This window comes from Schistocerca nitens, chromosome 12, assembly GCF_023898315.1.
Source record: "Schistocerca nitens isolate TAMUIC-IGC-003100 chromosome 12, iqSchNite1.1, whole genome shotgun sequence".
NCBI classification, from domain to species: Eukaryota; Metazoa; Arthropoda; class Insecta; order Orthoptera; family Acrididae; genus Schistocerca; species Schistocerca nitens.
Window position 1 is genome coordinate 22,862,234 of NC_064625.1, and position 15,106 is coordinate 22,877,339.

General features: G+C 42.3%; 1 protein-coding gene across 1 annotated transcript in view; it reads left to right on the forward strand.

Moving 5' to 3' along the window:
- LOC126215281 (carbonic anhydrase 1-like) overlaps nt 1-10,274 on the forward strand; it is a 120,955-nt gene extending 110,681 nt beyond the window's left edge. Inside the window, exon 7 of the mRNA XM_049941970.1 lies at nt 10,049-10,274. Within this exon, the coding sequence (XP_049797927.1) occupies nt 10,049-10,219 (171 nt within the window). The 3' untranslated portion in view covers nt 10,220-10,274. The remainder of the gene's footprint in view (nt 1-10,048) is intronic.
- The last annotated feature ends 4,832 nt before the right edge of the window (nt 10,275-15,106 follow it).

Sequence of the window (15,106 nt, forward strand, 5' to 3'; positions counted from 1 at the left end):
CTCACATAGACCTGAAGAAGTATTATCAATAATGAGCAAAATATAGATTCAAGAAACACTGAATGATACCAAGACTACACTCAGTGGACTAAATAAAAGCACCAATGGATAAATACGTACTTATACTAACTTACAAAGAAAATTAAAGAATGTACCGACGATTTCCATGAGATACCTTTTTGGTATCAACAACAATGACAACGCTGAAATACGATTTATCCTCTCACCGAACAGCGAGGATGGATGATTTAAAAGTGGAATTAAGAGGGAAAAAAGGACCAAATCCTCTCTGGTTAAACAAGTTGCCTGATAAGGGTTTTGGCCTGGGATGCCAATCGTCGAACCCGGCTGTGATCCCTGCCTTGCACAGTCGGTTGAAGAACTGAGGGCTTCATCCAAGAAAAAAAATGTGGTGTGAAAATGAAGTGATTAGTGTGAAGTGTTCCTAAGACAACCTATAAACAAATGTGGAATTTAGTTAAGGGCATTTTGTCTAGGCCCATTAACTCAACTTAAATATTGTAGAATGTATGTACTGACTTGTTGAGTGAATCTGAGAGTGAGTGTATTCGCCGAAACAAATACCCTCTCCTGTCACAGTACACAAAAAAAAAGCCTGTTCTGTCTGGAACCCTCTTCAAGACATCACAGTCTGGGGGGCCGTGTAACATTACGAGTCAAGACAGCTATAACAGAACTTGAATAGTGTAAAGTTATCGTTAAAAACGCACGCCGCGCGATTTGTTACGATTTGGTCGGTCATAATAGTAGTAACATGCTTTTGAATACAATTAAAATATAACGGCGATATCTGTTTAGCGTTATTGGAAATAATATGTAATAAATTCATGGGTAAGGTAGCCGATCCTATAAGAAGAGGTAAAATTGGGCATATTAAGGTGTTTTGCTTTATATCGACTAAGCCGATGATACGGCGTCTTTTTTTCCGTTTACTCTTAGAAGAAAAAAAAGAAAACAAGTAACGATGTGCTAATTGTGCGTTGTGGAAAATATAGGGGCGAATTTTAAATAGCTACAGTGTATAATCAGACTAAAAAATGGACATTCAGTTACGTAAAATAGCGGACAGTGAAGTGTGGTCATTAAATTGAGTACACCTACAGGGCAGTAAATTCCGGAATAAGTATATTCGCATCTCACGAGGGACGCGATATTGAGACCGTTTTTTTTTTTATTATATCACGGAGAACGGGCTTCAATTTACAAAAAACGAGAAAAGCTGTATCATTATCATTGACTGTTGGTGTCAAGTAACCAAAACTGTTCATCAAAGGGTTTCGGTGAATGAGTGGTGAATGTGAAATGAAACTGTGAACAAAGTTATGTTAAATAAAGCAGAAGAGACAAGACAGTTTGGTAGTACCTGTTATTATTCCATAAACTGTAACATTTCTTCTCGTTGTACGAAGCCTTTATAGACGATCGTTATGACAATTTGCTTTGAAGGGATCTCGTTACGAGTTAAGTTTTGGGGACCTGGTCAACATGGGATAGTTCGTAGATCTTAAGTGCTGCAGCTATTCTGGAATCAGGTGCTACCGTGAACGTTGTGTGTTGTCAGTGGCTTAAGGTCATCATATCTCATGCTCTAAGATCGACGCGCCTTTCCTCTTGGTATAACGGTGTCTCACGGTAACCACGACAACGCCGACGGCGAAGGAAGACACGGTAGACCACTTCCGTAAAAATACAGCAACATAATAAAATATTTAATGTATGGTGTACCATACTTCACTAGGAACCCGTATTGACTGCTCCTATGTGAATTTGCTATCAGGCATTTCATTCACCGTTCCCCTAATTGTCTGTTTACATCTCATTTGGAATTCGTGCTTTTCATCTTCTATTTTAAAGATAAGACTATATTTATAGTAAACAATGATTCAGCTACTTACAGAGTCAACAGGAACAGTCTGAAAAATTGTAAGTGAAGTCGTGCTAAATATAATTATTAACAAAAAATTCTGTACTTTGCGCCATTTATGACTTAATTAACAGTGAAATTAGCTAATCAGGCCACTGCATGCGCAAATTCAAGCGGCCCGCCGGAGACAGCAAATGTGTTCTTAGTTTGTTTTCCTCAAACCGCACAAGGGCAGGATACAAAAATTGGGCATGGGATTGAATTCGAGCCAAATGCTGAACAGTCTTGGCCGCTATCATTTACATTACAAGAACAGTAGTATCTGGCAGACCTCTTGAATTTGCGCGCACAATGACTTGACTAACTTCAGTATTCATTTAATCGGAAACGGCGCAACGTATCTAATTTTTTTTTTCTTAATAGTTATTTCTCAGCACATTCTTACCCTGTAGTACCCTCGAAAGCTTTTCAGACTGCTTCTGACAGCCCTGTATAATGAACTACTGTCTTTAAAAAATCTTCACTGACATCCTACATATTTTGATAATATTTCAAAGTGGTGCAAATACTGGCAAGTTTCTTTAAAATATTCAGAAATGTACAGTTGCGTAAATCGAAAAACGCTGACAAAACTATCCCATGACTGCAGCATCAGTGAGCCATAACTGGATTCAGCTGACTTGTAAAAATACCTGGATGTAACAATTTCGATGAGAATATTGAGAAACACTGCGTGTTAATCGCTGTATTGTGTACCGAGGACACTGTGATCACTTTACATCTGTATCTGCCATCCAAGAACATTCTGTGTCGTGCCACACCGTTGGTCGAAGACCCGGAGCAGCTGGACTAGGTAATTACCGTCCCATGCACAGGTTGCCATTATCGTCACAACACAAATGGAGTAGTGTCATGACCGGAAAGCGTGGACTGCCAATGATTGGCGTTGCATTGTGTTCAACACTGAATTGTGGTTATGCACCACACCAGATGAACACTGTTGGTAAATACGGTAGAGACCTGGCAAGACGTCAGACATTCTTCCAATGTTTTTGAGAGGCCTAGCAATGTTACTAAAGGTGTCTTGGTGTCCGAAATCATTAGGTTTGAATTCAAGTCATGGCATGTAGGTATTGGGGAAACTATAACAACACGACAGGAGTGGAAAAATTTCTAGCCTTACAAATAAAGAAAGACATAAATTTCACAACACCAATTTATTTTTCAATATAATACAGACTAACATACTTGTGGACAGGTAACTTCTTCAAACCATTCTAATAAAAGGTCTTCGATGCCAAGTTCAACCAAGCATTCACAACTTCATCATGTCAAATCGTCGTTCTCTGAGGTCTTTTTTTTGGTTTGGTTAGAGAAAAAAGTCTGATGCAATGACATCTGGAGAATATGGTGGATGATGTAATTATTCGAACCCAAAGTCACACAGAGTTTCCAGTGTTGCGAGGGCTTTGTGCGTTGGTGCATTGTCGTGATGCAAAAGAAATCTGCTCGCCAATTTTTCGTGCACTTTTTTCTTTATCTCTTCCCTGTGGCGCAGGATAGTATGATGCATTGATAGTTACGCCCTTTTGCAAGTAATCCACCATAATTACTCCTTCTGCGTCCCAGAGGAGCGATGCCATCACCTTACCGGCAAATTTTTGCACCCAGATTTTTTTGGGGTAGGGGATGAAGGATGTTTCCATTGTTGTGACTTGTCTCAGGATCAAAGTGGAGACCACACGTTTCGTCCATTGTCACATACCTTGCTAGAAAGTCACCTTTTCCACTTCAGATTTGCAGACGATTTCTTCACAACACTGCACATGTTCCCGTCTCTGATCTGCATTCAGGTCTTTCAGTACTCATCGAGATGAAACTTTCTGCATTCCCAAAATATCCGAAACAATGTCATGAGCACCCACATGGGAGATTCCAATGTAGTTTCAATCTGTTGCGACGTTGTTCGAAGAACCTGCAAAATCGTATCTTGAATTGCAGTCACTGTTTTAATGACAGGCCTTTCACTCCTTGGCGCATCTTCCGCACTCGTTCCTCCACGTTTGAAGTCGGATATCCAGATTTTCACTGTTGCATAAGACGGAGCACCATCCTTAAATGTATTCCGCACGTCCTCCGCAATTTCCTTTGGCGTTATTTCGTTCAAACGAAGATATTCAATCACAACACGGTTCTTGATTCTCTCGATACTCTCCACTTTGTTTACACTACGGTACAACGCATCCTAGCGGCAAAACTAATGAAGCTGGAGCCGCAAAATTTGACTTGCATACCTACAAAGGGTCACTATGGTGTTGTTTGAGCGAGACCTTTCGGTAACTATCTCGAGCAAGAAACTTTTCGACCGCTCCTCATAGTAATACAATGGTATGCCACAGACAACCTACATCCTCATCTATTATCTCTTATTGGATAGCACAACAGCATGTTTCGGACACCTTCTGACCTCAGTACTATCTTTCAAGCAATGGTATTGTGGCGTCATTTTTCAGCAGCCAGTGCTCATCTACACACAGCATGTGTTTCTATGAACTGTCTGCATGATGTCAAGGTACTGTTGTGGCCACAAAGATCTACAGACCTATCTTCAACAGAACATAAGTGGGACACCTCAGTCTTCAGTCTATCGCAGAGCCAGTATCGACTATATGAAGGACCAGTGAAACAGTTGTGGGGCAGTTTCCCTCAGGAGAGGATATAATGACTTCATAACACCTTATGGTGAATCAATGCATGCACCGAGGCCAGAGATGGGAACAACTACACAGTGATAAGTGGGCTCATACTGCTACATTGTTTCCAAATTTGACTTGTTTCTGCAATCACTGCATTAACATCACATACTCTCCCTACACATGCAGTTCCATTTTATTTCCCCCTCCTTTTTTGGGTGCTCTACCTGTTTTTAATAAAGAAGTAAAGTATATTGGGGCGGACTCCAGCTACAGAATGCAAATATGAAAAACACTAATATATATATATATATATATATATATATATATATATATATATATATATATATATATATATATATACAGGGCTATTACAAATGATTGAAGCGATTTCATAAATTCACTGTAGCTCCATTCATTGACATATGGTCACGACACACTACAGATACGTAGAAAAACTCAAAGTTTTGTTCGGCTGAAGCCGCACTTCAGGTTTCTGCCGCCAGAGCGCTCGAGAGCGCAGTGAGACAAAATGGCGACAGGAGCCGAGAAAGCGTATGTCGTGCTTGAAATGCACTCACATCAGTCAGTCGTAACAGTGCAACGACACTTCAGGACGAAGTTCAACAAAGATCCACCAACTGCTAACTCCATTCGGTGATGGTATGCGCAGTTTAAAGCTTCTGGATGCCTCTGTAAGGGGGAAATCAACGGGTCGGCCTGCAGTGAGTGAAGAAACAGTTGAACGAGTGCGGGCAAGTTTCACGCGTAGCCCGCGGAAGTCGACGAATAAAGCAAGCAGGGAGCTAAATGTACTACAGCCGACCGTTTGGAAAATCTTACGGAAAAGGCTAAAGCACAAGCCTTACCGTTTACAATTGCTACAAGCCCTGACACCCGATGACAAAGTCAAAAGCTTTGAATTTTCGGCGCGATGGAGATCATGATCAGCAATTCATGTCATGGCCTCCACGTTATCCCGACTTAACCCCATGCGATTTCTTTCTGTGGGGTTATGTGAAAGAGTCAGTGTTTAAACCTCCTCTACCAACAAACGTGCCAGAACTGCGAGCTCACATCAATGATGCTTTCGAACTCATTGATGGGGACATGCTGCGCAGAGTGTGGGAGGAACTTGATTATCGGCTTGATGTCTGCCGAATCACTAAAGGGGCACATATCGAACATTTTTGAATGCCTAAAAAAACTTTTTGAGTTTTTGTATGTGTGTGCAAAGCATCTCAAATAATAAAGTTATTGTAGAGCTGTGAAATCGCTTCAATCATTTGTAATAACCCTGTAGTCCATTGATAGTGATTGGGCCAAATATCTCACGAAATAAGCATCAAACGAAAAAACTACAAAGAACGAAACTTGTCTAGCTTGAAGGGGGAAACCAGATGGCGTTATGGTTGGCCCACTAGATGGTGCTGTCATAGGTCAAACGGATATCAACTGCGTTTTTTAAAATAGGAACCCCCATTTTTTATCACATATTCGTGTAGTACGTAAAGAAATATGAATGTTTTAGTTGGACCACTTTTTTCGGTTTGTGATAGGTGGTGCTGTAACAGTCAGAAACGTATAAGTACGTGGTATCATGTAACATTCCGCCAGTGCAGACGGTATTTGCTTCGTGATACATTACCCGTGTTAAGATGGACCGTTTACCAATTGCGGAAAACGTTGATATCGTGTTGATGTATGGCTATTGTGATCAAAATGCCCAACAGGTGTGTGCTACGTATGCTGCTCGGTATCCTGCACGACATCATCCTAGTGTCTGGACTGTTCACCGGATAGTTACATTATTTAAGGAAACAGGAAGTTTTCAGCTACATGTGAAACGTCAACCACGACCTGCAACAAATGATGATGCCGAAGTAGGTGTTTTAGCTGCTGTCGCGGCTAATCCGCACATCAGTAGCAGACAAATTGCGCGAGAATCGGGAATCTGAAAAACGTCAGTGTTGAGAATGCTACATCAACATCGACTGCACCCATACCATATTTCTATGCACCAGGAATTGCATAGCGACGACTTGGAACATCGTGTACAGTACTGCCACTCGGCACAAGAGAAATTACGTGACGATGACATATTTTTTGGACGCGTTCTATTTAGCGATGAAGCGTCATTCACCAACAGCGGTAACGTAAACCGGCATAATATGCACTATTGGGCAACGGAAAATCCACGATGGCTGCGACAAGTGGAACATCAGCGACCTTGGCGGGTTAATGTATGGTGCGGCATTATGGGAGGAAGCATAATTGGCCCCAATTTTATCGATGGCAATCTAAATGGTGCAATGTATGCTGGTTTCCTACATAATGTTCTACCAATGTTACTACAAGATGTTTCACTGCATGACAGAATGGTGATGTACTTCCAACATGATGGATGTCTGGCACATAGCTCGCGTGCGGTTGAAGCGGTATTGAATAGCATATTTCATGACAGGTGGATTGGTCGTCGAAGCATCATACCATGGCCCGTACGTTCACCGGATCTGACGTCCCCAGATTTCTTTCTGTGGGGAAAGTTGAAGGATATTCACTATCATGATCCACAGACAACACCTGACAACATGCGTCAACACACTGTCAACGCATATGTGAACATTACAGAAGGCGAACTACTCGCTGTTGAGCGGAATGTCGTACACGCATTGCCAAATGCATTGAGTTGATGGACATGATTTTGAGCATTTATTGCATTAATGTGGTATTTACAGGTAATGATAAGTTCACCAACATACATGTATCACAATGTAAGAACCGAAATAAAATGTTCAAACGTACCTATGTTCTGTATTTTAATTCAAAAAACCTACCTGTTACTAACTGTTTGTCTAAAATTTTGAGCCGTATGTTTGTGACTATTACAGCCCCATCTATCGCAAAGCGAAAAAAGTGGTCCAACTAAATCATTCATATTTCTTTACACACTACTCGAATATGTAATAAAAAATGGGGGTTCCTATTTTAAAAAACGCAGTTGATATCCGTTTGACCTATGGTAGCGCCATCTGGCGGGCCAACCATAGCGCCATCTGGTTTCCTCCTTCATGCTAGACAAGTTTCGTTCTTTGTAGTTTTTTCGTCTGATACTTATTTCGTCAGATATTTGGCCCAGTCACGATCAATAGACCACCCTCTAATATACTACACTAGAAGAAATGCCCCTAACGAACTAATTAACTAATTATATATATAGTTAATTAGTTCGTTAGGGGAACTTCTTCTAGTGTTTTTCATATTTGCATCATTCTGTAGCTAGAGTCCGCCCCAAACAAATAGTGCTCATCACGACTTTCATATGAAGCCCAGAGCTGATGGAAAGCGTGAATTTGTTTATTGTTGCAAACAAAATGATTTTTAAAGCAGAATTTTACGTGCTCATTCGATAGAGCTCTTCTAAATTAGCCTGGAAGATAATTTATGATATTGATACGGTATGTTTTAGCAGCGACAGTAAAACATGAAGGATACGCTGTACCCCAGCAGTGACAGCAATGCTCTGGTGTGCGCTGACTGCTACCGTCATGCATGCAGTGCTGCTGGATTGCTGTTTATTCTTTGCATTTTATCGCCTCTGTTCGTCCATATCACGAATATCGTGACTAGGATAATTTGGGAGTGCTCTGTCTAATGGGTACATAAAATTCCGATTTAAAAAGAATTCTGTTTGTAATGGAAGACAAACCAATGCTATATGTTGACAACGGGTGTCATATGAGACATGTGACAAGAAGTATCTGTTTTGCTATTATCTACTTAAACACCAAAGAAAATGCGCCTGGCGATTCTTAAGAGAAACACCTGAATATAGTACCAGGTGAGAGAACCGAAATAGCCTGTGCAGTGTACAACACACCAAGGTCGCTTGAGTGATGTGTCATGTACTGTGTGACCATCAGTCTATACTTCTGTTGTCAACAGGTCATTATTGCTTGATAAAATTTGCTAGATTCTTTGTGACTTTAAGACTGAAACTGTTAGCTGTCAACCAATTGTAGGCATTTTCAGACAGCATCTGAGTCATGTCTGCTAAATTTGAGTTGGGACCCGTGAGTAGTGTGTTTGTGTCATCTATAACATTACGGTGTTTTTAACTGTCTTTAAAGTCACTGCAGTATCATTTAAGCAGAGTATGATAAATAGAGGACCAAGTACTGACCCTTGTGGGGCCCTACAATTTAGAAAGACTGAGATGTTTACAAATGTGTACACATTGTCGTTTATCCCATTTTATTTCTGTGTGCTAGTTGAATAGGTCAAAGTGTTGCTTATGGTTTCCATACTGGGAAAGGTGTGAATCCATTACAAAGCTAGCCATATTGTTAACTACCAATGTGACTCACCAGTTTTCTATTACCTTCACTTATATCTCACAATACCTCTTTTTGGAAGTCCTGTGTAATGCACATATTGCAGGAGCCCCCACTATGTGCCTCAGGTAGCTGGAGTAGAAGTTAATGTGCTTAATTATTTTCATTACTGCCACTTACAGATGCTGCTTAAGTTACATTATTTGGTATATCCAACTACCCCTGATAAAGATCATTATCTACTGAACTGTTAACAATTTCAGTAATTAGTCACGACTATACTCAGCGTTTTTCTTGAACTTTCTGTCCATTAATTTTACAAAACAGTGTTACATGAGTGAATCATCATCTGTCTCGATTAGAAACTGTTCTTTTTACAGAATGAAAATGTGCATACATGAAATTTCAAACTGGATCTACAGCTTTCTTTTTACTCCGCAAATCACTATACAGTGCGTGGCAGAGGATACATTCCACTGTACCAGTTCTTAGTGTTTTTTGTCATTACATTCAAATATGGCATGTGGAATGAATTATTGTTTAAATGACTGCATGCACGCTGTAAATAATCTAATCTTGGCTTCACGAACCTACAGTAGCGATAAGTAGGGGGTTGTGGTATATTCCTAGACTCATTCTTTCAAGCTAGTTCTAGATGCTTAGTAAGCAGGCTTTCTATAGTAATTTTTGTAGATGAAGTACTACAACTACCATTTTATGAGACGAAGGGTGGAAATAAACACAAGTCTAAATGTAAAACAACACAATGAAAGTTGTAACGTATCATTACATTTAGTAACCAGATGTATCATATACTAAAGTAAGTAAATCTCAGTCTATTACATTATACTGCCCAAATAGCAAAACTTTTTGACTACTTCTACTGTCTCATTTCCTAATCTAATTGCATTCACATCACCTGACTTAATTTAATTACATTTTATTAGCTTTATTTTATATTTGTTATTATACATGCCCTATTATGATTTGATGGACTGTGTTTTTGATTAAAATATGGAATTGCTTTCTTCATTAAAATGAGTGTTGTACAATGTTCAGTTTGATACCGAGGTGTACAGGAACTGTCATTGAGTCTCTGTGGCCACAGCATACAAGTTGTGTCCTGATGCCGACAGGTGGCTGCCTTCCGCACCCTGAAGACGGAGGACGGCAGCCTGTTGACCTCGAACCGGAGGCCTCTGCAGCCACTGGGCAACCGTACTGTCAGCTTGGTCAGCTTCAGCAGCAGCCGCCACCGTGGTGCTGCCGCCAGGAGAAGGGGACAGCACAGCAGGCGCCACCAGTAGATGCCGAGCTGTCTTCCAGTGTATAACAGCTGTCAATAAAACTTACTGAGCAACACACTGCGTGCAATATATTCTGTCCCGGTCATTCCAGCTCATCCAGTATACCCTCCTATCTAATTTGGAGCATAAAGCTGAAAAAAAAGGAAAAGAAAGGAGGGAGGGAGGGAGGGAGGGAGAATGAGTGAGTGAGTGAGTGAGTGAGTGAGTGAGTGAAAGGAGGAGGAGGAGGAGGAGGAGGAGGAGGAGGAGGAGGAGGAGGAGGAGGAGAAGAAGAAGAATCCACATAATGGTTTGACAGGAGAAATATATACACTGACAGAAAAAAAATTGCAACATTAAAAATAATTAATGCAAAGTAACTAAATTTTGGGAATACATCTGTCTAGGTAACATATTTAAGTGATTAATATTGCAAAGGTCATAGGTTGATGTATGTGCAAGATAAGCCATTGAAAATGTGAAATACTGGTACATAATAACCTGTGTCACTAGCAGAATGTTGAATTCAGGTGTGCGAAGGTGCACACATTGTGTTGTCATGTGTCAGGTAGTTGCGGTGAATTTCCATGCCTGTTGCACTTAGTCAGTCAGTGAAGGGACAGTTAATGGTGTTTGTGGATGGCGTTGGAGTAGTTGCCTGATGTCCCATATACAGGGTGGTCGGAAATTCCCATTACAAACTAGGACTTGTAGAGGGTAGTGAGTACAGAACATTTTGAATAGGAACCCATGTCTGGACTCTTATTGTTTCTGTTCTATGACAGTTTCAATTCAGACGTGTACCTCGTCAATGTCTGCCTAGGGCAGCAGAAATGGCTCAGAGTTGCCTGTCCTGGTATGCAACAGGGTAGACACGATGAAGTGTACTATGTCAAATGATCCCCAGATGTCACTTATTGTCCACTTTGCTGTGAGACGGAGTCAATACCTGTGCATCACCGATAGAGGATACATGGTGCAGACCACATTTGGAGAATACACAGACATGCTCCTTGCGTATGGCGAAGCTGGAGGTAATGCAAGAGATTCTAGTAGGCTGTATCATGAATGTTTTCCTCACCGTCTCACTCCATCGCGCAAATTGTTTGCCAAAATTACACAATGGCTACGAGAAACGGGTAGCTTCACCGTGAGGAGGCTGGACTGTGGTGCTCCATGGCAACACCACACTCCCAAATTTGAAGAAGGTGTACTGTGTCGCATTGAAGATAGCCCGTCAACGAGTTTGCGAACAATTGTGTGTGCAATAGCTGTTAGTCACAGTACCGTCTTGGACATCCTGCATGAGCAACAATTACATCCGTACCACTTAAAAAGGGTACACGCTATGGGTCCAGCAGACTTTCCACAACGTGTCGCCTTCTGAACACGCTTCCTGCACCATTGCATTGACGTGCCCCTGTTTCCACAATGAGTTCTCTTTACAGATGAATGTAGGTTCACAAGGGATTGTGTTCTGAATGTTCAAAATAGCCATGTCTGGGCAGATCAAAACCCTCATGCCATGCATGTTCAGGGATTTCAAGACAAATTTGGAATTGACGTGTGGGCAGGTATTACGGTCAGTCATGTGACTGGACCATACCTCCTTCCATTCAAGCTCACGGGTCCCGCATACTTAGTCTTCCTACAACACATAATGGACTCGTTCTTGGAAGCTGTATTACTGAATTTCCATCAGGAAATGTGGTTTCAGCATGATGGAGCACCACCTCACTTTTCACTGGCTATCTGGAGACATCTCAACAGACGGTATGGTGAAAGATGGATAGGCCGTGGTGGTCCAACCTCATGGCCGCCACAATCGCCAGATTTAACCCCTATGGACTACTTCTTGTGGGGTCGTATGAAGAGCCTAATTTGTGAGACACCTATAGAGACAGACAAAGATCTGCTGGCATGAGTTCTGGCCACTGAATAAGACACTGAAGAGACATCAGATGGGATGGAGAGAGTGTACCAGAACATGCTTCAGAGGTACAATGTGTGTAACAACGTTGGTGGTCGCCACATCGAGCCACTGTTGTAATGCATCAGTATGTTGCGACTGGTGCCGTAGATGCTTATTTCTTGTTGTTGACGACTAATGTAAACCATGAGGTGTAAGTTGTAATGCAAATGCATAAGTAATAAGGGAACGAGTCAGTATTCTTTTCAAATGGATTGCAACAATTGTACTGGGTCACGCCTAAGTACACTACTGGCCATTAAAACTGCTACATCACGAAGATGACGTGCTACAAACGTGAAATTTAACCAACAGGAAGAAGATGCTGTGATATGTAAGTGATTAGCTTTTCAGAGCATTCACACAAGGTTGGCGCCGGTGGCGACACCTACAACGTGCTGACATGAGGAAAGTTTCCAACTGATTTCTCATACACAAGCAGCAGTTGACCAGCGTTGCCTGGTGAAATGTTGTTGTGATGCCTCGCGTAAAGAGAAGAAATGCTTACCATCACGTTTCCAACTTTGATAAAGGTCGGATTGTAGCGTATCGTCGTTGCGGTTTATCATATCGTGACATTGCTGCTAGCATTGGTCGAGATCGAATAACTGTTAGCAGAATATGGAATCGGTGGGTTCAGGAGGGTAATACGGAACGCCATGCTGGATCCCAATGGCCTCATATCACTAGCAGTCGAGATGACAGACATCTTATCCGCATGGCTGTAACGGATTGTGCAGCCACGTCTCGATCCCTGAGTCAACAGATGGGGACCCATCTGCACGAACAGTTCGACGACATTTGCAGCAGCATGGACTATCAGCTTGGAGACCATGGCTGCGATTACCCTTGACACTGCATCTCAGACAGGTGCACCTGCGATGGTGTACTCAACGACGAAGCTGGGTGCACGGATGGCAAAACGTCATTTTTTCGGATGAATCCAGGTTCTGTTTTCAGCATCATGATGGTCACATCCATGTTTGGTACACTGCGGTGAACGCACATTGGAAGCGTGAATTCGTGATCGCCATACTGGCATATCACCTGGCGTGATTGTATGGGGTGTCACTGGTTACACGTCTCGGTCACCTCTTGTTCACATTGACAGCACTTTGAACAGTGGACGTTATATTTCAGATGTGTTATGACCTGTGGCTCTACCCTTCATTCAATCCCTGCAAAACCCTACATTTCAGTAGGATAATGCACGACCGCGTGTTGCAGGTCCTGTACGGGCCTTTCTGGATAGGGAAAATGTCCGACTGCTGCCCTGGCCAGCACATTCTCCAGCTCTCTCACCAATTGAAAACGTCTGGTTAATGGTGGCTGAGCAACTGGCTCGTTACAATACGCCAGTCACTACTCTTGATGAACTGTGGTATCATGTTGAAGCTGCATGGGCAGCTGTACCTGTACACGCCATCCAAGCTCTGTTTGACTCAATACCCAGGCGTATCAAGGCCATTATTATGGCCAGAGGTGGTTTGTTCTGGGTACTAACTTCTCAGGATCTATGCACCCAAATTGCGTGAAAATGTAATCACATGTCAGCTCTAGCATAATATATTTGTCCAATGGATACCTGTTTATCATCTGCATTTCTTCTTGGCGTAGCAATTTTAATGGCCAGTAGTGTACATTCCTCACACGGGTGTGGATGAGATAATCATCTGCATTGAAACTGTCGTAGAATGGAAACGATTTATTTCTGGACATGGGTTCCTATTCAAAATGTTATGTACTCACTACCCTCTACATGTCCTAGAAGTTTGTAATGGGAATTTCCGACCACCCTGTGTTTGCTCAATTGGAGATAGATCTGGTGATAATGTAGGCCAAAACAACAGACTGGCACATAGAACTGCACTCAGGGTGCATGGGATACCCACGTGAGGGCTCCTGCTTGTACAAAATCTCGCCCCAGACCATAACTTCAGGTGTAGGTCCAGTGTGTCTAGCATGCAGACTGGTTGGGTGCAGGCGCTCAACCAGCCTCCTTTTAACCAACACACAGCCATCAGTGGCACCGAGGCAGAACTGGGTTTCATCAGAAAACTCAACAGACCTCCACGCTGCCCTCCAGTGAGCTACTGCTTGGCACCACTGAAGTCATAAATGGCACTGGACTGGAGGCAGTGGAGTGCATGCTGCAGGGCATCTGGTTCAGAGCTATCCTAGAAGAAACCAGTTTGTAACAATTTGTTGTTTCACTGTGGTGCAACCCCTGCCCAAGTTCTGCTGCATAGGCAGTACTGTGCACCAGAACTGTACACCAAACATGATGGTTTTCCCTCTCAGTATTGCCATGTAACTGTACAGAACTCCATCTTCTTGCGACCATGTATTCTTGTCAGCACTGCAGCCACCAAACATGTACAGTGGCTAGTCTTTCTGCATTATCACAGAAGGTAAATCCAAATTCTTGTAGCTCTCTTACATGACATTGTTCAGACTCAGTTAGGTGTTGATAATGGCATCTCTGTCACCTTGAAGGTGTTCTTGACTAACATCAATTCACCACTTCCAGTCTCACAGGTGACTAATGCTTATGACCATTACAGAGTGTATTAAAAACAAACCTGATTTGCATCCTCATATTGGCTCTATTAGTGCCACTCTTATGCAACTGGTGTGAAATTGGAACAGATATCATCTTTCAGATGTAGAAACGTGTCTACCAGCTTTCGTTCATGTCACTCAGTTCCTGTCCGCCCCCGGTAGCTGAGTGGTCAGCATGACAGACTGTCAATCCTAAGCTCCTGGGTTCAATTCCCGACTGGGTTGGAGATTCTCTCCTCTCAGGGACTGGGTGTTGTGTTGTCCTAATCATCTTCATTTCATCCCCATTGACTCACCAGTCGCCAAAGTGGCATCAAATTGAAAGACTTGCACCCAGCGAACAGTCTGCCCGACGGGAGGCCCTAGTCATACGACCA